Source organism: Nothobranchius furzeri, chromosome 13 (assembly GCF_043380555.1).
Source record: "Nothobranchius furzeri strain GRZ-AD chromosome 13, NfurGRZ-RIMD1, whole genome shotgun sequence".
Lineage (NCBI taxonomy): Eukaryota > Metazoa > Chordata > Actinopteri > Cyprinodontiformes > Nothobranchiidae > Nothobranchius > Nothobranchius furzeri.
In genome coordinates, this window is record NC_091753.1 from 54,626,236 (window position 1) to 54,654,039 (window position 27,804).

General features: G+C 42.3%; 3 protein-coding genes across 4 annotated transcripts in view; 2 read left to right on the forward strand and 1 right to left on the reverse strand.

The window, feature by feature from the left end:
* The window catches only part of LOC107380006 (diablo IAP-binding mitochondrial protein), a 155,634-nt gene that overhangs the window by 3,040 nt on the left and 124,790 nt on the right, over positions 1-27,804 (reverse strand). For both annotated transcript variants that reach the window (XM_070543624.1, XM_070543623.1), the window contains exons 2-4: positions 3,516-3,663; positions 3,076-3,199; positions 2,867-2,989 (exon numbers count right to left, since the gene is read on the reverse strand). In XM_070543624.1, coding sequence (XP_070399725.1) covers positions 2,867-2,989; positions 3,076-3,199; positions 3,516-3,559 — 291 coding nt within the window. In that variant the 5' untranslated portion in view covers positions 3,560-3,663. The remainder of the gene's footprint in view (positions 1-2,866; positions 2,990-3,075; positions 3,200-3,515; positions 3,664-27,804) is intronic.
* Positions 10,863-12,681, forward strand: LOC107380547 (odorant receptor 131-2-like). The gene has a single exon (XM_054742437.2). The coding sequence runs from the start codon at positions 11,100-11,102 to the stop codon at positions 12,024-12,026; it is 927 nt and encodes a 308-aa protein (XP_054598412.1). The 5' UTR covers positions 10,863-11,099; the 3' UTR covers positions 12,027-12,681.
* On the forward strand, positions 19,344-20,528 carry LOC107380636 (odorant receptor 131-2). The gene has a single exon (XM_015951935.3). It carries the CDS (start codon positions 19,344-19,346, stop codon positions 20,268-20,270), a length of 927 nt encoding a protein of 308 aa, XP_015807421.1. The 3' UTR covers positions 20,271-20,528.

Consider the following 27,804-nt stretch of genomic DNA (forward strand, 5'->3'; position numbering starts at 1 on the left):
AATATGTAACGGTTATCTAATCCCTGCAATAAAAAGATCCAATCTTCTGGTTTAAATAACCCCCCCGATCCGTAAGGTGGATTCCATATTTCCTATGGAATCCCACGCCTTATGGCTCATTAAAAAACTGTAATCTATTTCATTACACAGGGGTCGCTTATGCATTTTACTTAATTATGAATGAATGTGACTAGCTTTTGCTAGCAAGTGCTGATGTTACCTCTTCTGGCGGATATGTAGTGTAAGAAAGCCATGGAACGCAAAGGTCATGACACCGTCCACAGCCATCTTCATTTTGCCCAAGAAACTGTGCTTTCCAGACCAAAACGCATGCCCCGTTGATGACCTCGCCATCTAGGAAACCGTCATCACAAAGTGGCTTTTCCTCTCCGGTCTCCTTCAGAAGACGGAACTTTCTAACTTTAATAAAGAAAAAGATTCTTTATTCCTCGATTTCACATCCTTCTCTAAGACGCTTAATCAGACTCTTAATAACATCTAAGGTGTTTATGTTTATGTATTTAGCAGACGCTTTTGTCCAAAGCGACTTACAAGTGATAATCGGCATGTTGCCCTTGAGGCTAACAACAACAACAACAACAACAACATTGACATCAATCATGGAGAGGAGGGAACAAGGAGTGGACGGTAGAGAGGGGGGACGGGTGCAGGCAGGGTGCTAGTTTAGAAGATGCTCTCTGAAGAGCAGGGTCTTCAGGAGTTTCTTGAAAATTGAAAAGGAAGCCCCTGTTCTGGTAGTGTTAGGTAGGTCATTCCACATTTGTGGAACGATGCATGAGAAGAGTCTGGATTGTCCTGAGCGTGGTGTAGGCACTGCTAGCCGACGATCCTGTGATGACCGGAGCGGCAGGGCCGAGACGTAAGCCTTGATCATGTTTCATCAGAGTTGGTTATTGTCTTAGTTGATATTACCTTGAATAATCATTTATCTACAGTTATTCTGTATGATCATTAGTCAGAAATATAGTAATAAAAAGATTTTTATAAACTATATTTTTGCTTCTGGTTTCCTGGATACACAAATGACCTAATTCAAGAGTTACGCCGGGGACACACCGGCCGCCGAAGTGCCGGGAGGCGAAGCGCTCACGAAATTCGGCCGCTGCTCGTCAGTTCAGACCAGACGCTTGTTTCTCCGCTCTAGGCGCGTCGTAGTTTTTCTTTTAACCACTTGGTGTACTCCATTTCCTCTCGGCTCTTTTCCTCGACACCCCCCTCCCCCTTGCTGTTTGTGTGTGTGTGTTTGTACGTGTGTGTGTGAACCTATGGTGTAAACCAGTTGTTAATAGCTGGCCTACGACTTTCTGCCTCTCTGCCCTGTTTGCTCCGGTTGAAAGACACCCAAAACCTCTGTGACATGGATGTTTCATCACACAAATAACACAAGCCTGGAGGAGCTTACGCTGTGTGGTTGAGTTGCTAATGCTGACAATTAGCTCCTGCAAGCCGAGACGCTCTCTGCTGGTTCTGGACGCTAAAAAAAGAACATCCTTCCCCGTCGCGAGTGCCAGTATGGGTGAGTCCAATCGACTGCTTGACGTAGATCTGTCAGGATTTTCTAAGCCTAGAGTTTCACCGTCTATTTTCTATCAGAAGCTAATGGAGGAGAGAGGTGTAGGAGACTATTTTCAAGTTCAGCCTGCATGAAAAACTCAGAGACCTTCCAGCTCACTCACAGGATGATTCTTCTAAATAACCAACTAAGACATGAAGATTTTTGAAGTTTTCTAAAAAATATGGCTGCCTAGTCTTTTATTTTTAATGGGTGTCCAACAGAGCAATTATTCCAACATTATTAAAGAGAAATAGCAAGAAAAATTTACAGCAAATTAAAAAATTCCATTTGAAAACTGGCTGGTGACTGGACTTGGTCAATTATTCAGCATGAGCATTTTCCATGATCTGCCAGTTGGCAACTAATAAATCTATTATTTATCCAGGTTTGTGAACGCACCACTCAGTGATTTAAAAACAAGCATTCCCCCACACACTGTTAACTCACCATCATAATCCAAACTAGTGATACGATTTTTATGTGAAATGTTTAAATCCCCGAAAATTGTTTTAAATTTTATTTATTCTTAATTATTTCTGTAAATTTTACTTCTGAGATAAATCAGGATTGACAGATCTGAGCTGAACTTGATTGTAAAACAGTAGCTACATGCGCTGCGCTGCTCTGGGTGGCTGCATGTTGGGGTAGCTCTGTTGACTATATGTAAGTTTAGCCTTTTCTTGGACATTTTTCTTCGAGTTGCTCAAGAAAAACTGTATTTTTTTGGACACTTTACTTTCCTGTTTCTGGTGCTGCGAAGCTTGGAGGATTTCTACAGCTATTTTTTTTAACTTTTTTCACTTTTTGAGCATTTGTTATGATGCGTAACCATGGCAACAAGCTGTTTAAAATCGGAAGCAGCTGATTAACATTGGAAAGGCCTCAACTGAAGCCACAAATCCCAAATGAGCTAAAACACAAGAAGCGTGGGTGCAGAGCGGGAGCAAAACGGAGACAGAGAAAGAGGAAATTCAAACCATCTCTTCCATCGATCATAATGCGGAACGTGTACATTGTAATATACAATAACTCTTTGATGACTTGATTATTATTATTATTCTGTGCTACTACAGCAATCAATTTCCCTCTGGGATTAATAAAGTATTTTTGAATGGAAATTAATCCAAAATTGGTGCAACTATAGAAAAGATTAAAAACACAATCCTGTAGATGAGTAAAATAACCATATACAACAACAAAAATGCAGTTTTGGTCCATCAAAATCTCTGATTATCAGTCATCTATCTATTAACAGTTAACACGCATATTTACTTCCTTATCCAGCCCTACCTTTGAGTACTCTGTGAGGGCATCGATGAGAGCCAAGGTGGTCTGAGAGAGGAAGGTGTTAGAGCTGTTTGTCACCAGAGAAGCTGCTCTTCTCACCAGAGACTCGTGAGACAGATCGTCCACCTGCAGAACCAGATCGTTCAGGTGAATCTAAAGCAACTGTAAACGTCATAATGCGTCTATCTACTGTTACAAAACAATTAACTCACCTGTTTAAAAGGCACAGCGCACAGACCACCTGAGACAGCTAACGAGGCAACACCTGAGTAGAGACGACTCCATCTGTGCGAACTGCGGACTGAGGGTTTTCTGAACAGGAAGCGAACTGAACTCCTATACAGATTAACCGCTATTAGTTTAAAACACCACAGCAAGCTTAAACATCACAGAAAATCATCGGACAGAAACCGGAGTACATTTTGAGAACATATTTTATAGTTTGGCGTTAGTGGACGCTAATCTCAAACCAAACTGAGTGAAAAACAAAGATGTAACAACTTCCGGTCACTCGTTATCTCCTTGTAAGGAAACACTCCCGCTTTCACAAATTCTTTACCGACTTCAAGGTCCGTCAGGAAAACATACACGATGTTTAATCACTTGTCAGCTGTTAACAGAATCACAATATCCAGCTGAAATTAGACCCAACCTGATGAAACTGAAGTACGCGGATCGTCTCCAGAGCGCGGCCATCTTGGTCCGCCTCAATAAAAGATTCCTCCCAGGAAACAAAGGTTCCTACTCTTCTACCACGGTTGGCTGGTTCGAAGATCATCATGGCACATTACTGCCATCTTCTGGGGAAACAAAAATAAACGTAAAACATTAACTAACCGTTTTTCATAATGTATTCATTAACCAAGTGTTTAATTTTAAAGTTGATCATTTATTTCACTGCAGTTCCAAACAACATCTTAACTCAACTAATCTCGATGATACGGCCAGTGGATGCACTTTTTAATTGCATTTCAGGCATTAAATCCTGGATGGCAGAAAACTTTCTCCAGCTCAACTGAGACAAAGCTGAAGGTTTAGTCATTGGTTCTGAGGCAGAGAGAAACTATTAATAAACTTCAGTCACTAACTTTTAATCTCTCTTTTCAAGTGAAGAACCTGGGTGTGATTTTTGACCCTGAAGAACACCACTAAAATAGGTTTTTATCATCTGAAGAACACTGCCAGAGTCTGCCCCTTTCTCCATTATGTTGTCTTACACAAATAATTTTAACCTGTTTCAACCTTTATTATGAATTTTTGTAATTTACTGTATGAATTTATGTTTCATGTTTTCCTTTTTATCTTTTATCAGTAGTGATGCACCAATATGTAATTTCTAGGCCGATACCGATAATGAGATCACTATTATGGCCGATAACCGATATTTGCCGACACCGATATACTATTTCTAAAATCTGCAGATTTTGTATAGAATGAAAATGATTAAAGATGAACTTACGTTATTATGTACACACACCATACACATTTACAGTTCTGACATGATTTCATTCACTGTTCACATCAATCAATCAATCAATCAATCAATCAATCAATCAATCAGATTTATTTATAAAGCGCTTTTCAAACAAAGTGCTACTCAAAGCGCTTTACAAAATGACCCCAGATTCCCATAACAGGTTAACTTTTGTGTGCGATGATGGGGTCAAGTTTAGGGTAAGGGGAGGGATGTATAAAAGTAATCATGCTATTAATCTAAGGGGGAGGGGTGGGAAATTGGCTGTGGGTAATCTTGTTTGGAGCTTTGAGCTGCAATTGCTACATGAAAAGCATCTCATAAAAAGTTTTGATTGATTGCTTCATTCATTCATTCATTCATATATTAAATATTTACTCGTCCTGTAGTACGGAAGAGGATTCGGGCCACTGAAAAGAAAAAAAGAAGAGAATGAGAATTCTGACTTTTTACTCAGAATTCCAAAAGTTTGAATTCCGAGAAAAAAAGTTTGAATTCTTTTTTTTTCTTTTCAGTGGCCCGAATCCTCTTCCGTACTAAAGAAATGTCACCAACCATGCAGCAAGGGGCCGTAACTGTCTGAATAAAGTGAACCCTATACAGAAGTGACATCTATTTTTCTTTTCCTTTATGACAAAATGTAAAAACAAGGTTGTGTATGTTCACAACAAAAATGAATGTATATTCTTTCTTGTAATTTTGTTTACATACTTTAACAAAAATATGAAACAGAACAGACAAGTGACATCAATTGCAGTTCCACCCTCATCCACTAGGTGGTGGCTACAAAACAGAGGAAATTCTTATTACCTCCCATGTTAAAAAAATACATCAACTTCACAGCAGAAATAAACATGTTTGCTAGCCTGGCCTGCCAGACTCCTCTGTTTAATTCTGCACAGAGAATGGGTCTGGGAACTCTCCTATTCAAACAACCCCACCCCCTGAGAATTCTAACCGAGCCAATCAGCGCTGAGCAGCGTACGTCACACACCACAACGCCGAGTTCGTCATAAACACGGCGACTGAAGTGGAGTTCACTGAGGCTCTTTCCTTTGTTCTAAATGACTTGGACACGTTTTAAAAACCACAACAAGTAGAAGCGCTAAAAGCTTTCTTCTAAAGACATTCGCCCCATCGCCAGACACCATTTTTGACTATGGCTAATAAACTACAGCGTCGCGCGGTACAGACAGCAATTCCATCTTTTTTCTGATTGGTTATTTTTGAGCTGCCTAGTCCCGCCCCTCATGTGCCTCTCTGCCTGTGAGTTACCAGACTCTTTCTCTGTGCAGAATTAAACAGGACAAGTCTGGCAGGCCAGGCTACATACTTGCAGCCTGGTTCAGAAAAAGACATTTTAGGTTTAACACATTTAGATTACAGACGTGACAACTCTGAATTGTTTGTAACTCTTCTGTTCAGGTGTAATTAAATGATTAAAATTATGAATATTAGATTTGACTGACAGGTAGCATGAGCTGTCAGAGCTAGCGTTAGCGGCTGAGGGGTTGTTTAGCATTGTAACAGTCTATGCTCTGCATCATTCTAGATTAGGGATCGGCAATCCTGGTCCCGACCGAGGGCAGGTTTTAGGTGTTTACCTGCCTCAACACACCTCATTCCTGGATGATTCACCTCATCAGGTTCTGCAGCAGCCTGTTGATCACCAGCGGATTCAAAACAGGTGAAGAGAAACAACTAAAACCAGCTGGATAGCGGCCCTCGGAGACCAGGGTTGGCCACCCTTGATCTAGATACTTCCACAAATGTGTGCATGCTTTGTGATTGGCATTTTTTCGTAAGCCCCTCTCCCAGTGTGGGGATCATGGCTCAGAGCTGTCCGATCCATGCGAGCACTACTGAGGCCTTGACTTTCCACAGTTTCTTTATTTTCTCTTTCAGCCCTTGGCATCTCACCAACTTCTTGTTGTCCTTCTTCCTGATGTTACCGGCACTCCAAAATGATATTTTCCCCAATGATTTTTTAGCTTAACTTTCCTCCTATTGAATAAAATGATAAATATTACAAAAAAAGTTACAGATAAACGTTCCCTTTTTGAATCATACCGAAGTTGGTTTTGCTCTTGTTAAGAGTTCGTAAACAGACCAGTCTTTGAATTATTAATGAAACCAACACTTGTAATTAGTTTCAGAGGAATTCATTAACACACGCAGGAATACAGACAACCAGCTAATGATCATCATCATTAAAATAAACAACTCTGATGAAAAACAAAACAGGACCACACTGTAACTTCCTCAGGACAGCCCAAAGTGAAGGTCTGACACATCAAATCAAAAACTTAAATACAACTTTTACAATACAGAAAAAATTGTCACAAGAGTTTTATTTCAATCACCATAAAACTATTAAAGTGCTGCAGTTAAGTTTGATGGTTTAACTCTGAAGTATTTTCAGATTTTTGCATGAGCAGCACAGTTGGCTTAGTTAAGGTTTATTGTACAAGAAAAGCACAAAAGACAACGTAAGGGCAATGCAACCGTTGTTTTGTTCAGAGGTTTTCTAGACACAGTCTAGTTTGCAAAAACAGTCCTCAGTTGGACTTTTTGAGACAAATAATAAGAAACAAATCATATTTCATGTGACAAACATGGTAGAGAACAATGATGGATTGCACTCGTTTTGCAGCCACAAAAACATGAACCGTACATCTAAACAGAGCTAAAGTCAGATTAGAACTAAAAGTTCAACTAAAACTTGGTTAAGTTTGAGTCATGTAACACGACAGACGTCTCACAAACTAAAGCAAATCTACTAATCTAGACAAGAAAAGAACGCTTTATTTATATTGCACGTTTCATGCACAGAGGCAATTCCATGTTCTTTACAGCCACAAGAACAAACAAAACAACGACCAAAATGAAGAATGGGATTACATATAAAACATTGAAGACTTAAGCCTGATTTATGCTTCTCCGTCTGCGTCAGTGCGGAGACACGCAACGCCAGTATCCGTCCTCGCGTAGGGCTCCGGTAGGCCCGCAAGTACGTACGGAGTCGAGCCCACTTTTTTAAACATCCGTCGAACGAGACGGATTACGCAAGCTTGTGATTGGTCAGGACGCCGCTGTTGTTTACAGCGCCGCCATTGCAAAGAGAGCTGAGGATAAATAGCGGCAGACACGGAGAAGCTTGAAGAATACCTCGCGAAAAAACTCTAAAAATATGAACGTTTCATTCTCCAGTGACTGGAGGAGTGAAAAGATGCACAGCAAGCGTTTTATTTGTGGACGGAAATGACAGGAAACGTGGGTTTAGAGGTGGGGAGCGCATGAAGCGATGGGAGAATGAGAGACAAATTTGTCCGTGTTAAAAGTCTCTTATATACACAAAAAACACAATATAAACACACGATCTTGGACCGATACATGACAGGATACCACAGAACAGCGATACGCCCTCTGTTGTCCTGCCGGGCAATTGCTTTGCAACACTCTCCAGGAGACTGAGAAGTATGAGAGCAAAACGCTTCCGTCAATCCGTGCGTGTCTGGCCCTTGCGGAGCTGACGGAGAAGCATGAACCAGGCTTAAGCCAAGGTGTTGAGGGGATCCGCTTCAGTGGCCTTAAGCTTGGTTTATGCTTGACGCATTCACTTTCCACTTGGTGATGCGGCTCGCGGATGGAACGCGCTTCACAACTCGCAGCGTTTATGGTTCATGCGGCTTGTCTCAGCGGTGAGCCAATATTCTCCCAAACTGTAGGGGGCAGCACGGAGCTCTACGGCATGCATCCAACACTACACCATAGCAGAAGTAAAAACTACTGTTGTTTACAACATGGCATTCCAGCATTTTTTAACAGCGTCCTCGTCTTTTCCGACAGTGCGAGCTATTTCTCTCCAAGAATTATTAACAACATGTTGATCACGGTGATCTCTGAGAGCTGAATCATACAAATGTCTGTATTTACGAACCTCTGCCATACTAGTTCTTGCCAGTCCGCCATGTTTTTCCGTGTCTGACCATCCGCGTGGTTAGAAAATTTCCTAGGTGCGCGGTGCGGAAAGTTTGGGCCGTGCGGAGGCGCGGTGGAGGGGTGTGGTTGTTAAAATGACGCAATTTCGCCGCGCGGAGACTTGCGAACCTCGCGGACGCGTCAAGCATAAACCAAGCTTAAGGAGCAGGGGTCTCATTTATAAAGCTTGCTTATGCACAAAACAGGGTTGGAAAACTGCGTAAACAACTTTCCACGCAAACTTTGATATTTATAGAAGAAAACGTGGCGGAAAAATGTGCGAAAGTTTAAGTTGACTAAGGACCTGGCTTACGCACATGTTGGACATGGTGAGCACCTGCAGTGCTGCTGCTGATGAGGATACAATTATGAATTCTAGCAGCATTATCACTTGCACCGCTTAGTGCGCACACAAAACAAGATGTACACACAACATGATACATTTCAAATGTTTTATTTCTATTTTATTTTTGTTTATTAAAACTGACAACTTATGAAAATCCCAAATTCAGTATCTCAGAATATTGTGAAATAGTTCAACACTGAAGACCCCTGGTGTCACACTCTAATTGGTTAATTAACTAAAAACACCTGCAAAAGCCTTTAAATGGTCTCTGTCTAGCTCTGTAGGGTACACAATCAAGGAGAAGACTGCAGACTTGACAGTGGTCCAAAAGACGACTATTGACACCTTGCACAAGGAGGGCAAGACACAAAAGGTCATTGCTTAAGAGGCTGGCTGTTCACAGAGCTCTGTGTCCAAGCACATTAACAGAGAGGCGAAGGGAAGCCTGGACTCTGACCTTTCAATGTCTTCTCAAGTCAACGCTACTGTCAAGTCCTGCTTTTTACTATTTTTACTCTATTTTCCCTCTGGGATTAATAAAGTATCTTTGATTTGATTTGATTTGATTTCCAAATCCGCCGCATCACTCGTCTTAAATCAATCCTCAAACGCCCGGATCTTGAGTCAGTCATTCATGCTTTTATTACTTCACGTCTGGATTATGCAAATTCTGTCCTGATTGGGATTGATGCTTCAGCCCTAAGCAAACTGCAGAAGGTTCAAAATGCTGCGGCCAGATTTTTAACCAACACCGACAGACGCATGCACATCACACCCATCCTCACAGATTTACACCGGCTCCCAGTCAAATTTAGGATTAACTTCAAGGTCTTGTTATATGTTTACAACGCTTTGTATTGCCCATCCCTATCCTATCTGACGGACCTGCTGACCCCGTATGTTCCCACCCATGCCCTTCGGTCAGCAGATCATCTGCTGCTTGTTGTTCCGAAGGTTCGGTACAAATCACGGGGGAGCGTGCCTTCTCTTATGCAGCCCCAAGACTCTGGAACTCTCTGCCCGTCCATGTGCGTCTGGCTCCCTCTGTTAGCAGCTTCAAGTCGGCCCTGAAAACGCACTTCTTTAGTTTTGCCTTCCCTCCGTGACACTTTTCATGAAAATCTAGCACCGGATTTGAGTTTTTAATTCCGTTTTTATGATTCAGTTGCACACTTCTGGCACCTCGCACCATCTGGTAGTTTATTTGGTTTTATTTGTGCCATTTCAAATGTTTTTATCATTCGTCGCATTATTTTATAGTGTTGTTAACTGTTCTCCTATTTTACTGTTTTTAGTAGGAATTTTTATCTCCGACTATTTATGCTTTGTTCTTATGTATTTTGCCTGTTCTTATTGTGTTTCTTGTTCAAGCATTTGGCTTTTTATGTACAGCACGTTGGTTAGCTGCCATGCTATTTTGAAATGGTGCTTTATAAATAAATATGGTATGGTATGGTATGTATGGAAGGACAAGATGTGGTAAAAAAAAAAAAAGTGTACAAGCAATAGTGATAACCACACCCTGGAGAGGGTTTTGACACAAACCCATTAAAAAATGTGGGGGGATTCACAAAGAGTGGACTACAGCTGGAGCCAGTGCTTCAAGAACCACCAAGCACAGATGTATGCAAGACATGGGTTTCAGCTGTTGCGTTGCTTGTGTCAAGTCACTCTTGAACAAGATACAGAGGCAGAAATGTCTCGCCTGCGTTAAAGACAAAAAGGATTGAACAGCGGCTGAGTGTCCCAAAGTTATTCTCTCTGATGAAAGTAAATTTTGCATTTCCTTTGGAAATTAATGTCCCAGAGTCTGAAGGAATAGAGGAGAGTCACAAAATACCATCAACAATGGTTAAGGGGGCGGTCTCATGGGCGGCGTGACGTCACATCCAAAGGGTCAATACCGAACCGGGGCCTGCCCAGTAGGCGGACTTCAGCGATTGGTGGTTAATTGGAAAAGCAGTCCAAAAGGGCGAAGCCTACATGAAATAGAACCATGACTTCATTTATTGTAAATCCACCATGTGTCAACATTTTGAAGTGTTTGTTTTCTGAAAATGACCTTCTGAGGTAAACTAAATTCAAATGGCTCTCGTTTGTATTTTTGTGTAAAATGCTGTCAGTTAAAAGACATTTTCAAATGATGTTTTGATGAGAAACTATAAAGATGCGTAGCGATGGCGACACTGTGTGAGTGCCATTTGCACATCAGAGGCTTTCTGTTCAGCTCAAAAGAACATTTGTCCTCAGAGTGCATATTAGTGTTGGGAGGGTTTCATAGCAGGAATGAACTCGTATAGTTAACTTCTGATATCCTCCCTGTGTCTTTTCTTCTATTAAGAGTGAGATTATAATTTCCTGAAAAGTGTGTGAAATTCCAATCCAAGCCTCAGTAGAATTTTTGTGTTTTTAAACTTTGATTTTCTAAAGTTTAAATGGCTAACAACAGCTCTCTGATCAGTTTAAATTCTTCGATTGGAACAGGCATTGACGCAGTGATTTTTGTTCAGGTTTTGGTCTCAATTCTTCTTTGCATTAACTTCATAATGATCAAAACATTTTCTTTGAAGGATACTTTCTACACTAACATGCGCTACATGTTATTTGCCAACACAATAACATCTGACTGCATAAATCTAATTCTTACTAATTTACTATTGATCTTAACATATTTTAAAATTGCCATTAGCAAGTTCTTGTGCCTTTTTTTGGTCATTATATCATGTCTTTATAATTTTGTCACCCCAGTGACTCTGACAGCAATGACCCTAGAGCGTTTTGTGGCTATTTGCTTGCCTCTGCGTCATGCCGAGCTGTGCACCACATATAGAGCTTTGCAGAGCGTCCTCATCATTCACTGCATCAGTTTTATTCCCTGCTTCGTGTTTTTACTGTTTGTTTTTTTTGCCACCTTTGAAAGTTTTAAACAAACAACAGTATGCACTGCAGAAATGTTCATTTTGCACAGTTGGCAGGGTGATCTGAGATCAGCTTTGAGTCAGTTCTACTTCTTAATCATGTTCATCATCATTGCTTTCTCCTATATCCAAATAATGAAAGTGGCCAAAGTGGCATCAGGAGAAAATAAGAAATCAACACAAAAAGGCCTCAGAACGGTGCTCCTTCATGGTTTCCAGCTGCTGCTCTGTCTCATCCTGCTGTTGTGTCCCTTTGTTGAAGCTGCTGTGCTTCGGATTGATCTCTACCTTTACAAGAGTCTCAGATACTTAAACTACATAATATTTAACCTTGTTCCAAGGTGTCTGAATCCTCTCATTTATGGCCTCAGGGATGAAGCTTTTTTACTTGCTCTTAAACAATTCATGTTCTGCAATCAGTTCAACAACAAAGTAAAATGGTGATTGAAAAACTGATGGTGATTCAAATGAATATCACACTTGTTTTTGTTTATTTTACACGTCACCTAAACTGATAAATGTTGGATGTTTAATAGATATAAAAGAACTGAAAGGTCTTATGATTAGGTGGGTAATCTGTTGCTGGGAAGATAAATTGTAATTCTAGTTGGTCATTCTAAGATTTACTATTTTATTCTTATTTATTTCCTCGTGGGGAAAGGCTTTTTCAGTCCGCGCCCCAAAGTTATGGAACTCATTACCACTGCAGGTTAGGCAAGCTTCCTCTATCGGCGTCTTTAAATCTCGTCTGAAGACCTTCTACTTCACTTACGCATTCGATCCCTAATTCCATAACTCCTTAGCTCATCCATTGTCCCTCCTAGACGATTCAATTTTAATTTTGTGTTTTTATATTCTGGTTTTATTTGCTTTTACTGTTAATAGTCTGTTGTTTTATTTCTTTGCTCCTTTTTACATTTTCCATTTACCTGACTATTTTAACTTGTGTTTTCTTGCTTGTTTTTTGTGCAGCGCTTTGTATGGTTGTAATGCCGTGTTGAAAGCGCTATATAAATAAAGTGGTATGGTATGGTATTTCCTCCTGCAAGTTTTATTAGACTGCTGGAGAAAGGCACCAGCCCCCTGCAGCCCTGTGCGGATAAGTACAGCACAGAAAATGGATGGAAGGAAGTTTTATTAGTCAGAAACTGAACAAGAGCAGGATCCAGATCCAGAACTTTGGTCTTTTATGCACACTGTTGGGTATTTTCTATATGTTCCTTTTTGAGTTTTAAAGAACGTCTGCGCTCTTCTGTAAAGCTTACTGTTATCGAGTCTTAAAAAAACGTCTGCTCCTGTAAGCTCATTGTTATCTCTGTTATCTCTGGAATGTGGTGTCCTGGGAGATGAAGAGCCTGTAAGTCTGTAACTTGAGAAGGCCCGCCTTCTCTGTCCTGGTTGTCAATAAAACCCCTGTGAAACTGAGGAGTGACAGAGAGACTTGGGAACAGCTCCGGAGGGGGTTGTCCCTGCGTCTTCTCTCCACTGTTTGGCAACACAGTGTAAAATGAAATCCTCTTTGTGTATGTGTGTTTATTTCAGGTTCAAGGGTCATGGAAAATACAAATGATCAATCTAATCCCTCTGTGTGTGCTTTGACTTATATGGGAGTAATATAAAAATTACCTAACACACACTGTTTGTATAAGAAATCCACAGTGAACCCGTTAAATAAAAAAATATGTCCAACATCCTACAAGTTTGTTTTTGTGCTTCTTAGCTGCTGGTTAGCATTTCTTTTTTTGCTTTGACAAACCTAGCTTAGCTGCTGGTGTCGGGGTCAGCTTGCAGCCTACTAGTTAGTGTGTATGCAGGCAGGCTGGATCATTACGTTTACGAAGTATGTGGAGCAGAGCTCTCGCCTCTCGTGAGTGAGCTGATTTAATTTTCAGAGGCAAAGTGGATGCTGTAACCACTTTTTGCCATGTGGATGAGCAAAACATACAAAAATAAATCAAATTAACTGTGGAAAAACAACTTTTTTCACCCACACATAAATTTTACATTCAGTTTAATTGCAGAACACTTATGTTACTTTATGTTGTAACCAAGCCCCCACAATGCGGCTCTAAAATTGAGGCAAACCCGCAAGAACCAAAAATTGCAGTTCCACCCTCATCCACTAGGGGCTGGTGTCAGAAGCAAGCAAATCCTCATTGACTCCCATGTTAAAAATACCAATTTCACAACAGAAATAAACATGTTTACAGCCTGGTTCCAAAACATGTTTTTGGTTTAAATGATCTAGTTTACACTCATGACAACTCTGAGGGGGGTGAATTTTTTACTCACTCTTCTGTTTAAGTGTATTAAAAGCCTAAAATTCTGTATAATTAATGAGCATCAGACCCACGTGACCACAGAGCTAGCTCCGTGGAAAGGCCTCAGTAGAGCCTCGGTCTGGCCTGGAAACTGCTCCGGCATTTTGAGTCTCTATGGTTGTGCGTTCTTTTTTGGATATTTTTGTGCAATTGTTGGACAAAATGACTTGCTGTGGTATTAATTGCACTAATAGAGCATCCAAGGAGTCTCCACTTCATTTTTTTCGGTAAGTAAAATTATATTTATGTATTTTAGGTTACTGCCGAGCTGAGCTTAGATTTTAACATGTACTGTTAAACCATGAAATTTAAATGTAATAGGGTAAAACCCAGTGCATTTAACATAATGCTGCACTTTAGAAAATGGGTTGAAACATAACATGTTGGTGGAGCTGGGTTCCCACTATCGGCTTGTGGAGCTCTCGGGAGACCGATGTTTTCCACCCGTTACTCCCCTCCCCGCAGCTCGGCACATCTCTGTCTGATCGCGACTTCTGTTTGTTGCGCCGGGCTGCCAGCTGGGTCTCCCTGCAGCTCGGTGCATCTCTGTCTGATCGCCGCTTCTGTTTGATGCGTGGGCTGCCGGCTTGTGGAGCTCTGGGATGGAAACCTTTCCACCCAGTTCTCTCCAGCGGCAGCTCTGCGCATCTCAGATCGCAGCAGCGCTCGTCTGCTGTGCGGCTGCCGGCTTGTGGAGCTCTCGGGAGACCTCTGTGTTCCACCAGGTTCTCCCCAGCGGTCAGCCCGGTGTATCTCTGACTCAGAAGCTCTGGTGTTGTGCACAGTTAACTCCGGTTGTAGCTAGGTTGCTACCTCCGTTAGCTTAGCTCCCACCTCCGCGTTAGCTTTGGGTTAGCTTCAGGTTAGCTTGTAGCTAGTTCGACCGGGTGTCGTCAGTTGATCCCAGCCTTACAGCCCCACCCCCAACTCCTCCTCTCTTCCCTTTTTTGGAATTGTCTGGGCTTGACGGAACCTGTGACACTGTCAGAATGGCGGTGGTGGCCACCTCCCATTTACCCTCAAAAACGTGTTATTGGAGCCTATGGAAAGGAGATGTCCAGTATATTAATGTCGATGGTTATAACAGTTTCTCATCTGGGTTGGTTTAGTTAATATTATGGGATATGGCGTTTAAAGCGTGCCACAACCCGTGCATGCGCATTGGGTCCACAGCGCGCGTGTGAACGGGACTCGCGAGCGCAAATATACATGGCAGCGCGCGTGTGAACGGGACTCGCGCGCGTGTGGAACGGGACTCGCGAGCGAAAATATACATGGCGAGAGGTCATTTGTGCACTGAGAGGGAGCAAACTGTGTCTGTGAGCGCACAAGGATGTGCACAAGTGACAAACCTGCGTGCGCGCGTTGTCAACGAGCACACGGCAGAGGAAAACGTGCGCGCGCGGCAGCCTCTGTGCGCGCTCAGCAGCCTCTCTGCGCGCTCGGTTTCTGACTCCTGCTCGCTCGGCTGTAAGGGCTTGTGTCACTCTGGAGGCGTGGCCTGTGGCAGATCTTGTCTGTCCTCTGATTGGTTAGTTCACCCCGCACTTTACCCTCTATCTATATAAAAAAGTCTGATGTTCATTAGTTGCTGGCATAGCTCAGCTGGGAGAGCGGGTGACTCTCGCCCCGGAGGATCCAGGTTCGAGTCCGGGCAAGGAAAATGTAGTAGACGTCATGTTAATTTTTCTTAATTTCAGGTATTTTACAGTTGTGACCGTTCAACTGTCATTAAACGTCCGAATGTTTGCTGGGCAGTGTTTTAAAAAGTGCACATAAGCTAGATGGTTTTAACCATATAAAATTACATTTTTTGTGATACTGGAAAAATACATACTGAAATAAAACTACTGATTGAAAACTTTATGACTGTGGTTGTACAATATATGACTCACTAATACACTGCAAACTCCCTTAGAGTGGGGCTTCCAGAGAGAGAGAGAGAGAGAGAGAGTGAGTGAGAGTGAGAGTGAGAGTGAGAGAGAGAGAGAGAGAGAGAGAGAGAGAGAGAGAGAGAGAGAGAGGTTCTTGCCTCATTAATGAATTGTTTATTTTTTTCAGTATTTAACTGACAAATTATCCTTTCAAATAATTAATTGATGAGTTACATAATTGTCCATTTAGAATTGTTGAATGGACTGAGTCAAGTTTGGTGCACTTTATATATTTCAAAACATGTTTTTTTTTATTTTAATGATGCATATAAATAATTTAAATGTTAATTTAATGAAATATTTCTATTTTTTCATTACCTCACCCTTGTTTTGACAAAAACGGGACCTTGCTGGATAATATCATGGAGAAACTATTTGTTCACAGTACATGGCTCAGTGAGGATCTGTGTAAAGGAGGAGATACTCAGAAATCTGTCTGCAGATTGTTACAACCCAGACTGGAAGTGGCGGGCTGTAATAAGAAAGGAGACCAAACAGAGGAGTGGGGGTTCAACAACTGATTTATTTAACAAAAGTAAGGATTTACTAAAGCAAGTTAGTGAACAGAAAATGGCCATCTCAAGGTTTTACTCGGATGTCCCTCAGCAGGGTGCAGCACTGTTGAAGGTCATCTGAATGAAAGCTTGATATGCAGTTTCTTTATGAAATGGACAATTATGTAACTCATCAATTAATTATTTGAAAGGATAATTTGTCAATTAAATACTGAAAAAAATAAACAATTCATTAATGAGGCAAGAACTTTTCTCTCTCTCTCTCTCTCTCTCTCTGGAAGCCCCACTCTAAGGGAGTTTGCAGTGTATTAGTGAGTCATATATTGTACAACCACAGTCATAAAGTTTTCAATCAGTAGTTTTATTTCAGTATGTATTTTTCCAGTATCACAAAAAATGTAATTTTATATGGTTAAAACCATCTAGCTTATGTGCACTTTTTAAAACACTGCCCAGCAAACATTCGGACGTTTAATGACAGTTGAACGGTCACAACTGTAAAATACCTGAAATTAAGAAAAATTAACATGACGTCTACTACATTTTCCTTGCCCGGACTCGAACCTGGATCCTCCGGGGAGAGAGTCACCCGCTCTCCCAGCTGAGCTATGCCAGCAACTACTGAACATCAGACTTTTTTATATAGATAGAGGGTAAAGTGCGGGGTGAACTAACCAATCAGAGGACAGACAAGATCTGCCACAGGCCACGCCTCCAGAGTGCCAAAAGCCCTTACAGCCGAGCGAGCAGGAGTCAGAAACCGAGCGCGCAGAGAGGCTGCCGAGCGCGCACAGAGGCTGCCGCGCGCGCACGTTTTCCTCTGCCGTGTGCTCGTTGACAACGCGCGCACGCAGGTTTGTCACTTGTGCACATCCTTGTGCGCTCACAGACACAGTTTGCTCCCTCTCTGTGCACAAATGACCTCTCGCCATGTATATTTTCGCTCGCGAGTCCCGTTCACACGCGCGCGAGTCCCGTTCACACGCGCGCGAGTCCCGTTCACACGCGCGCGAGTCCCGTTCACACGCGCGCTGTGGACCCAATGCGCGTGCACGGGTTGTGACACGGGTATGACGCGATAATGGGATGCCAGTCAGGTCTCCCTCCTGACTTATAGAATGATAGTGAGTGTTTAAGAAATTAGCTTTGAACCCAGTTTTCCTCTGTCACACAGGGACACATACTTAAAATTATTTTGTATACACCCTCAATTTCTATAAAAAGTGTAGGCAACCAGCAGAATAAAGCATACAGCACAGTCCATGAAGACAAATCAGCAGTCTTGTCCTTGATTTTGGTGTAGCTCCATTTAAATTTTCCTTTTTTATCTTCTTTTGTCTTTGCCATGGAATAAGGAGTTGACAGGGGTGTGAACGATTTTTCTAGCAGGACACAATTCAGAAACTATTCTCCTCTGGAATGATAGGTGAATCCACGCCGTCACAGGAAGACGCTCCACATGCTGACCCTTTCTCCAGCACAATACATCCAAGGGAATCAAAGGAAACAATTGGAGAAAAAAACTGGGGGAGAGACAGTGTGGCTTTCCTTTTGAAAGGTGAACTTGGGCGTGGCGCACAGGTGCTGAGCATTTGCCATCAAGGCAGAGAGGAGGCAGGAAATGAGCAATGCGGTGCAACCTCAGGTTGTCACAATATCTTTTAAAATGAGTAAGGCTATATAGCATGATACTGGAAGGTGTGTTTTAAAAATGCGCATTGATGGCATGGCGTTCCACGAATTTTGCAGCATTCGTTCCACCTTGCTTGGTAGCAATATTGTGGCAATTGTCTGTCTTAAGCCTAACGCATACTCCGTCTGCGTCGGGACGGACCATTTTCCGTCCTTGCAAGCCTGCTGGAGAGCCCTCACAAGGACGGACGGAGTCGAGCTCTCTTTTCTAAAACTCTGCCCAACCAGACGGAGAACGAAGGCTTGTGATTGGTCAGGATTGGTCGTTGTCATTTGACCTCTGACATCTGAATAATTACTGAGATGTAGATGGCCACATTCTGTGATAGCCACTACCATTGTCTGTGACCTTACTGTAACATCTGCTCCAATTTTTATTGTAATAGACAACTTGAAAACAATTGACACTCAACAACACAACAGTCCCACCAAATAGTCAACCTTGCATGGACGTGCAGATCAAGTCTATATTGAGTCCGTCAGTCTACTCTAGACCAATTCTAGATGTCTAAGAAGCCTTGGTCTGCATTTGCTTCCTGTTCAACTGCTTCAAGCCGAGAATGCATGATTTGTGCACAAAGAGTGGTAAATGCAAACAATAACTGGATGAGGTTTTTCCAGCATTGTACGGTTCAAAGGTGATTACAATGATTCATTTTTATGACAAAACATTTCACTTACTGGTTACGCTGGCATGTGAGAAACATTTTAATACGACAAAATGCAACAGAATAGCATCTCCTGTACCCCACTTTTTAATGTGTATTTCTCACAAAAACATTTGTAGGAACAGTTATCCTCCCCCTGAAGATTTACACACACACACACACACACGCACACACGCACACACACACACACACACGCACACACACACACACACACACGCATGGTCAGAAGACACACACACACACACACACACACACACACACACACACACACACACACACACACACACACACACACACACACACGCTTTTGTGTTTACTGTCAACAAATGTTTCCAAGCTGGTAACTAATTAAGTTGTGCTTGACAACAACAATGTGTTTGTTCACATCAAAGCCTTCTGTTAAGCTCAAATAAGCGATTCTCGCAGTTTGCACGTCAGTTTTCAGAGGGTTTCATAGCAGGAGTGAGCTTGTGTCTTTTAACTGATGTTTTTTATTCATCTAAGTAAGTTGCACCATTTCAGAACACTGTGAGCAGTTATTCAAGACAATCATTTAATTTTACGGATTTCCTCATGTCAGAAGAATTGCAACTGTATTAAAGTTATTTGTGTGTTTGTGTATACTATTTAAATGGCTAATAGCTCTCTTGTTATTAGTAATGTCTCAGTTAAAAGATTTGCTGACACTGTGATTCTTTCTGAGATTTTTGCGGGGGTTTGTTTTTGCATTAACCTTTTGCTAATTATCACATTTTTCCAAAAGGACACCTTCTACACAAACATGCGCTACATTTTATTTGCCAACACATTACTGTCCGACTGTGTGAATTTGATTATGACAAATTTGGCGCTAATGTTGGCTTTTTTCCGTGTTACTATTCAAGTCAGGTCATGTCTCATCATTGTTATTTTTTCATCTGTTTACAACTTTGTCACCCCGGTGACTCTGACAGCAATGGCCCTGGAGCGTTATGTGGCTATATGCATGCCTCTGCGGCATGCAGAGCTGTGCACCCTTTTGAGAGCTTTGCAGAGTGTCCTCATCGTTCACTGCATCAGTTGTGTCCCCTGCTTAGTGACTCTTACGATCTATTTTATATCAGCCTCGTTCAGCTACCTCAAGGAAAACGCACTCTGTTCAGTGGAAGTTTTCATTTTCTACAAATGGCAGGGTCATCTGAGATCAGCTCTAAGTCAGTTCTACTTTTTGGTCATGAGCATCATCATTACTTTCTCCTATATCCAAATAATGAAAGTGGCCAAAGTGGCATCAGGAGAAAATAAGGAGTCAACACAAAAAGGCCTCAGAACGGTGCTTCTGCATGGTTTACAGCTGCTGCTGTGCCTCATCCAGCTATGGTCTCCCCTCATTGAAAGTGCAGCGCTTCTGATCGACTATGAGTTCTTTGTGACCATCAGGTTCTTGGACTACATATTTTTTAACCTTGCTCCAAGATGTTTGTGTCCTCTCATTTATGGCCTCAGGGATAAAAATTTTAATCTGGCACTTAAACAACTGTTGTTCTGTTATCAGTTCAAGGACAAAGTAATATGCTGATTCAACAAATGTAAGTTACTGAGCTTCAATATGTGTAATCTACTTTGCTTGATGTTGCCAAACTATGATGAAAATAAAAAAAGACACTGTTGAGAAAGCCTCGGGTGAAAATAGACTCCTCATTCAACTCTAAAATGACAGAGCTCATGGTAATCCATTTAAATATTACACCTGTTTGTTTAACATGTCATACAAAATAATGTGTGAGGAATGTTTAATCCCTGAAAATAAGTGCTGAATAGTTTTCTTTAGCTGAAGCATCTTTATTGACATCTTTATTCATTGTTGTGCGCATGGGCGAGTGGCTGTGTAGCAAACACATGCTGCTACAAATATGCAATGTTTACCTTCAAGAATGTTTGCAGGCAAAATCCCCATTGTATAAATACTTTAACATCTAAAGACAGGAGCGGGTTAAGAGAGAAGCTTAAAATCTGCACTGAAGGAGAAATTAAAGTAATACAAAGCCCATATGAGCTCTGGGATGACGAAAAACGTTGGTCCGATTCGCTGGTGATTTTTCCACAAATCTGCTGGGGATACATTCATTCCTATTTAACAGAAATCACTGTCATGAGAAATGAAAGGCTTTCAAAAGTCTGGAGGCCTATGATTATTTTGTTTCAAGGAAAGTTGGACCAATTTCTTCTGCAAAACAGAAAGCCGAGGTTGTATTGATAGCAGGAGTAAACTCAGACGAGAAGAGTCACAGCGTTAAGCCAAAATTAACCGTGTGCGTAGATGCGGAGACACACAACACCATTATGCAATGATGCAAGGGCTCTCTGACATGCTCGAATTTTTTACTATCCATCGAAAGTGAAGGAGACCGCAAGCTGCTCAGGACACCACTTCCTGTTAATTTGTCAATAGCATTGCCATTGCCCCCTCAAAAAATAAAAAGATATCTAGTGGCAGACACAGAACAGATTGAATCACGGAAAAGTCCAAAAATATGAACATTTATTCACCAGCCTGACTGAAGGATTACAAAGATACACAGCAAGTGTTTTATTCATGGACGGAAATGATGAGAAATGTGGGTTTAGAGGTGCCGATCGCAGGAAGAGGTGGAGGAGAATGAGAGAAAAATTTGTCACTGAAATACATTAAAACAATGTAAACACAAAAGTAAATACACTATTGTGAACCGGATAGGTAGCCTAAGTCTCCTCCCTTTTCGGTCGGCTCATAGGCCTCCGGAAGAACAAAAAAATGAATGCAAGTCAATGGGGCTAAAAACGCTATTTTCTAACCCACTTTGCCTTACGCCCTGGATCGCACATATGTTGTACTGCAATTTAAATGAAAAGTAATGATGGGTGTCTTAACCACGCTAGTCACATACTTTGAGATTTATCAGCTTGTAAAAGTTCGTAATTAGCATGACTAAACACCAGAAATCGGCACATCGCATATGTGACATCACCACATAATCTCCTCTCCACTAGCGTAGCTGCTACTTACCAAATGACCAGATTTATGGCGGTTCTTTCCTCCTGTGGGAAGTTTGCTGAACTTACAGCCCTTTTCCCTCAGTTGTCTTCATGTCTGGTTCGATGACGTCACTTTCGTGAAGTGCATTTGTGGTCCTGGACTTCTTTTCACACAAAACCTAAAATAGCATTTCCCCCTGTTCGAAAATAAGCGCATTCTTAATATCAAAATGTGTCTTTAAAATTCACGGACATCTTATGTGAAATCCATGGCACAAAACAAGCGGAATTAGAAAATAGCTTTTGTAGCCCCATTAACCTGCATTCATTTTTTCGTTCTTCCAGGGACCCATCCACTAGAAGTAGATGGGCATGACTAGGTTCCCTATACGTGTCTGTAATGGTGGCAGGGTACAGCAGAATAGCGCCATCTGTTTTCCTGGCAGGGAACTGCGTTGCAAGGTCGTCATCTTGCAGTGCCCCATTGCTGCGGTGGCACTCGCCAAAGATTCATTCATTCTGCTGTCATTGTAAACTGAATCTCTGTGACAGCATGATAAATACCTACACTGAAAAAACCCCCAATTTTTTGGAATGTTAAATATCACCCAATAAAATATCTAAAATATATTAGTTAAAGGAGACATATCATGAAAAACCCACATTTTTATCCCTTAATACAGTGTGTTTCACATTTTAAGTGTCTTAAGTGTGCAAAAAACCTTATATTATTCACTAGAGGTGTTATTTAGATATTTTATTATAAAGTTTTGCTCATATTTGTTAACCCGTTAAGTTTTTTTAAATTGTCTAAAACATCAGTGCCAGTCGTGGTGGCAACCCCCGTACTCGCTGGTGGACACCAGAGGTTCGGGGAGCTGTCAGGCTGAAGAAGGAGGCCTACAGGGCGTGGCTGGTCTGTGGGTCTCCGGAGGCAACAGACAGGAACCGGATAGCCAAGCGGGGTGCAGCAGTGGCAGTTGCCGAGGCAAAATCTCGGGCGTGGGAGGAGTTTGGTGAGACCATGGAGAAAGACTATAGATCGGCTCCAAAGAGGTTCTGGCAAACTGTCCGGTGCCTCAGGAGAGGAAGGCAGCAACTCGCTCACACTGTTTACATTGGGGATGGGGAGCTGCTGACGTCAACTGGGGCTATAGGCGGACGGTGGAAGGAATACTTTGAGGAGCTCCTCAATCCCACCTACACGCATTCCGAGGAGGAACCAGAGGCAGGAGACCTGGAGATGGACTGTCCAATCTCGAGGGCAGAAGTTGCTGAGGTAGTCAAACAACTACACAGCGGCGGAGCACCGGGGGTGGATGAGATTCGTCCTGGGTATCTCAAGGTTATGGATGTTGTAGGGCTCTTGTGGTTGACACATCTCTGCAACATTGCGTGGTCATCGGAGGCAGTACCTGTGGAGTGGCAGACCGGGGTGGTGGTCCCCATCTTTAAGAAGGATGACCTGAGGGTGTGTTCCAACTATAGGGGGATCACACCCCTCAGCCTCCCTGGAAAGGTCTACTCCAAGGTACTGGAGAGGAGGGTCCGATCGATCTTTGAATCTCAGATTGAGGAGGAGCAATGTGGTTTTCGTCCTGGCCGTGGAACTGTGGACCAGCTCTATACCCTTGCAAGGGTGATGGAGGGGGCATGGGAGTTTGCCTAACCAATACACATGTGTTTTGTTGATTTGGAGAAGGCACCCTGTGGGGGATGCTCCAGGAGTATGGGGTGGGTGGCTTTCTGTTAAGGGCCATTCAGTCCCTTTACCAGAGGAGCGTGAGTTTGGTCCGCATAGCCGGTAGTAAGTCGGGCCTGTTCCCGGTGAGGGTTGGACTCCACCAGGGCTGCCCTTTGTCACCGGTTCTGTTCATTACCTTTATGGACAAAATTTCTAGGCGCAGCCGTGGTGTGGAGTGTGTCGAGTTTGGTGGCAGGAGAATCTCGTCTCTGTTTTTGCGGATGATGTGGTCCTCCTAGTTTCATCCAGCTCTGACCTCCAGCTCTTGCTGGGTAGGTTCATGGCCGAGTGTGAAGCGGCTGGGATGAGGATCAGCACCTCCAAATCTGAGACCATGGTTCTCGACCAGAAAAGGGTGGCTTGCCAACTCAGGGTCGGGAGAGAGGTCCTACCTCCAGTGGAGGAGTTTAAGTATCTTGGGGTCTTGTTCATGAGTGAGGGTAGGAGGGATCGGGAGATCGACAGGCGGATTGGTTCGGCGTCTGCAGTGATGCGGACGCTGACCTGATCTGTCGTGGTGAAGAGGGAGCTGAGCCAGAAAGCCAGGCTCTTGATTTACCGGTCGATCTACGTCCCAATCCTCACCTATGGTCATGAGCTTTGGGTAATGACCGAAAGAACAAGATTGCAGATACAAGCGGTCGAAATGAGTTTCCTCCGCAGCCTTAGAGATAGGGTGATGAGCTCGGACATTCGGGAGGGACTCAGAGTAGAACCGCTGCTCCTCCGGATCGAAAGGAGTCAGTTGAGGTGGTTTGGGCATCTGGTCAGGATGCCTCCTGGACGCCTCCCTGGGGAGGAGTTTCGGGCATGTCCTGCCGGCAGGAGGCCCCCGGGTCGACCCAGGACACTTTGGAGAGGTTACATCTCCAATCTGGTCCAGGAACGCCTTGGGGTCCTGCCGGAAGAGCTGGACGGTGAAAGGACGGTCTGGAGCTCCCTAGTTGGGATGCTGCCCCCGCGACCGGGACCTGGATAAGCGGAGGAAGAAAATGACGACGACATCTTTTGATTATGTCGTCACGATAACTGCCAAAAAGGGTCATGGACATCCGACTAAACACAGAGCCGATCCGCCATTTTTTCTTCTCGCTAAGATTTTTGTAGTTCAATTGGAAGAATGCAGAATGTCTGGTTATTTGAGCCACACAGAGCTCAAAAACTGTTCCCCTCTTTAAGGAAGGGTGGTGTGGGTGTTTTTAAAACCCTGAGGCTACTAACTACTGCCAAAAAATAAAATTAAAAACAAAAGAAGAAAGCTGTGTGTCTCTGGGTGTTTCTCAATGTCAAGGCGCCTTGCCTTGTGAGGCGATGTCTTGCGAGGCCAGGCGCCTTGCTTAGAAGGACATTGTCCTTTCTTGGTCAAAGAAAACGGTTAAATGGAACAGACTTGCATCACGTGACCGCGGCTTCCACGGCGGTCACGTAACGTCAAGTGACATGGGAGATAACGTTATATTCGATATGTAATAGTTTCAATAGAAATGTATAACGAGCCTTTTACTTTTTAAATTGTGTAAATTTTTATGAGATTAAAAATACAAGCGAGTTACTACCTGCTAGCCACCAAAGCGGCAACTACTAAGCAACTAACAAACCTTAGATAACTTATCTAAAAAAAAAAACATTTTAAATTGGCTGACTTACTTTTAAACTTGAAAATTGTCCCCGAAGTAGCTGCCGGCTTTTGATCCGCAGCCTTTTTGAAAATACTGTGGTGTATTGTGGGTAATTTTTGACCAAGGCTAGGCTACAAGACACCTCCCGTGTATCCTTGCTCAGCTAGCTAAACGATTAACAAATGGAGAACACACTATGAACATTGGAACACGTCTTAGCGGTTCCTGATGAAGTGTTTCCTAGGCAACTGGGGCGGGGCCAAGACATCAAGGCAAGGTTCCTCGGCATTGAGAAACACCCTCTGTGTGTGTTTCTGTGCGTGTCTGTCCTCTCTCCGCCTCACTTTTATCATACGGCTGCCAGGCTAGTGGCTAGTACTGAGGGCTTCATCTAAAAGAGGAGTAATTTACTTCTTAATATGGCAGTAACGGACACAGCAGTAAAGCGGTAAGCTAGATATGACTCTAAGATGTCGGCAAACTTTACTTTAGATTTAATTTGTGAGCATTAGCAGCATTATAGCATTAGCACAATATGCTAGTAAAGTTAGTACCCATACAAATGTGGATTCGGCTGATTTTCGATTAATAAAATATGATCTGGAAATTCTGATCAACTGAGCAACTTGAGAAACAGTGAATGCAAGTTCAGTTCGGCTTTTGTTTTGTTTGGACCAGAAATCTGCTACTTAGTATTGCTTTTGTTTGAATAAATTCATATTCATACCAGCATTACAATGAGTAGCAGTATAGCTCAGAAGGTCGAGCAGGTGGTCCAGTAAGCAGAAGGTTGCAGGACTGATCCCAGCTCTGGCATGTGTGTACAATTTAGTTTCTTTTCTAACTTAGAAAATTGGGTAATATTTACTAATAAATATCACTTAGATTTTACCAAATTCCTTTAGGTATTTCTTAACTTTTAATATAAGGCACTATTTACAAAAATATATGATAAAAGGCTTGTATTAAATATAGCACCTTCTAGCGTTCTGGAACCCCACAAGGCGCTTTACAACACAATCAATCATTCACCCAATCACACACACATTCACACGCTGGTGGGGATGAGCTACAATGTAGCCACAGCTGCCCTGGGGCACACTGAAAGATCTGAGGCTGCTGAGCACAGGTGCCACCCGTCTCTCCGACCACCACCAGCAGGCAAAGGGGGTTAAGTTTCTTGCACAAGGACATAACGACAACGACCGAGTGGGCTCGAACCTGAAACCTTCTGATTACAGGGCAAGCACTTAACTCCTGTGCCACCATCGCTGGGGTATACATGAACATATATGGGGTATAAATTAAATAAGCAAATTGTGTGCAAATTGTTACCTGTTTTATTGGGTAGTATCTACAGGTTGCATTTTACAGTGTAGATTGATTATGAAAATTCTCGTTTCAGCTCCCGTCACTGAGGCTGTTGCAGGTCGAAGTTAATAGTTTTATGTAGAAAAAAAGAAAACAGATTTGGTGTGTACTGATTTGGTTGCACACATTATGTGGAAAAGGCTGTATGACATTTAAAATAGCTTTGGTCACAATTAAAAAAGGGAAAACAAATGCCCAACAAAAACTTTTTAAGCCGTTGAGTCACTCATCTTCACTCGGCCCAAATCAAGAGAGAACATTCTATAAATATTTAATGAACCACATCACTCTTAATGAGCTTCATAGGAAGTCATCCACAAGAGAATAACTACTCATTAGTATCGTTGCTCAGTTCCAGGAAGACAAATGAAAATTATCAAAGCAATATTCCCCCAGCCACCTGTTTCCTATGTTTATCCTCTCAATCCACAACTCATGCAACAACAACAAACATTGCAAAATGATTGCAAAACAGACTTTCTGATACATACCTACTGACGTTTGGATGTTTGTAAGAAGCAAAGTCCAGACAAAAGGTCATCTGTTTCTTTTTTTTTCTCCTCTTTAGAACTGCCCTGTGTAGGGTATTTCTACATACCAGAATCACACTGTTTGCTATCAGTTGTAGATTCTGAGAATGACCAAGCAGATTAGCATATGAAGCTTATATCATGTATAAATATCCAGGATATTTATATAATCGATGTAAGTTCATACACCAACCTGTTTGGTCTATTTTAATCCAAAGATTAACTTTTAATTGAAGATAATTAAATTTAATAGCAAAAGTTTATTTTTGAATCAGAAGTTAGGAATCTTTGCTTTCTCAATAACCAGAAATATTTATACCTTTCTGTGTTTCCTTTCAAAGAATGAGGCAAGGTTTAAAAAATGAAGAATTTATTACTAACAATTTTAAACTTGACAATTTGGAACGACAATTTAAATGACAATTAAAAATGACAATTCATGAATGACAATTTACCAGCTTTGATATTAAACGTGTTTAAAAGGCAAACCTGAGACTGAATGAAAGCTAAATTGAAAATACGAGTTTGGATGCGTGGATGAATTCTCAGAAGGTTTCTTTCAGCGAGAGCAGCGCGTTCTGGGTTGAAATGATGGTTTTGCAGCTAACTGTTGTTACTTAGAGAAAACAGCATCAGACACAATCTGTGTGCTACCTCACCCAGCAAGACGACCCTTCGTGAGGATCCGGAGGTCAAGGGAGGATGGTGTCAGCCTCCAGGTACTCGGTCCGGTAGAGGAGACTCGAGGAACCGACTTTCTGGTCCGAAGACGTCGCCGGGTACACAGTGTCGAGTGTCTGGCTTAACTCTGAGGGAGTTTCTCGTCTTAACTCT

Bases quoted from the DNA above. Each gene is read 5' to 3' on its own strand.
- LOC107380636 (XM_015951935.3), top strand. From the start codon at position 19,344: ATGGCTAATAGCTCTCTTGTTATTAGTAATGTCTCAGTTAAAAGATTT.
- LOC107380547 (XM_054742437.2), top strand. From the start codon at position 11,100: ATGGCTAACAACAGCTCTCTGATCAGTTTAAATTCTTCGATTGGAACA.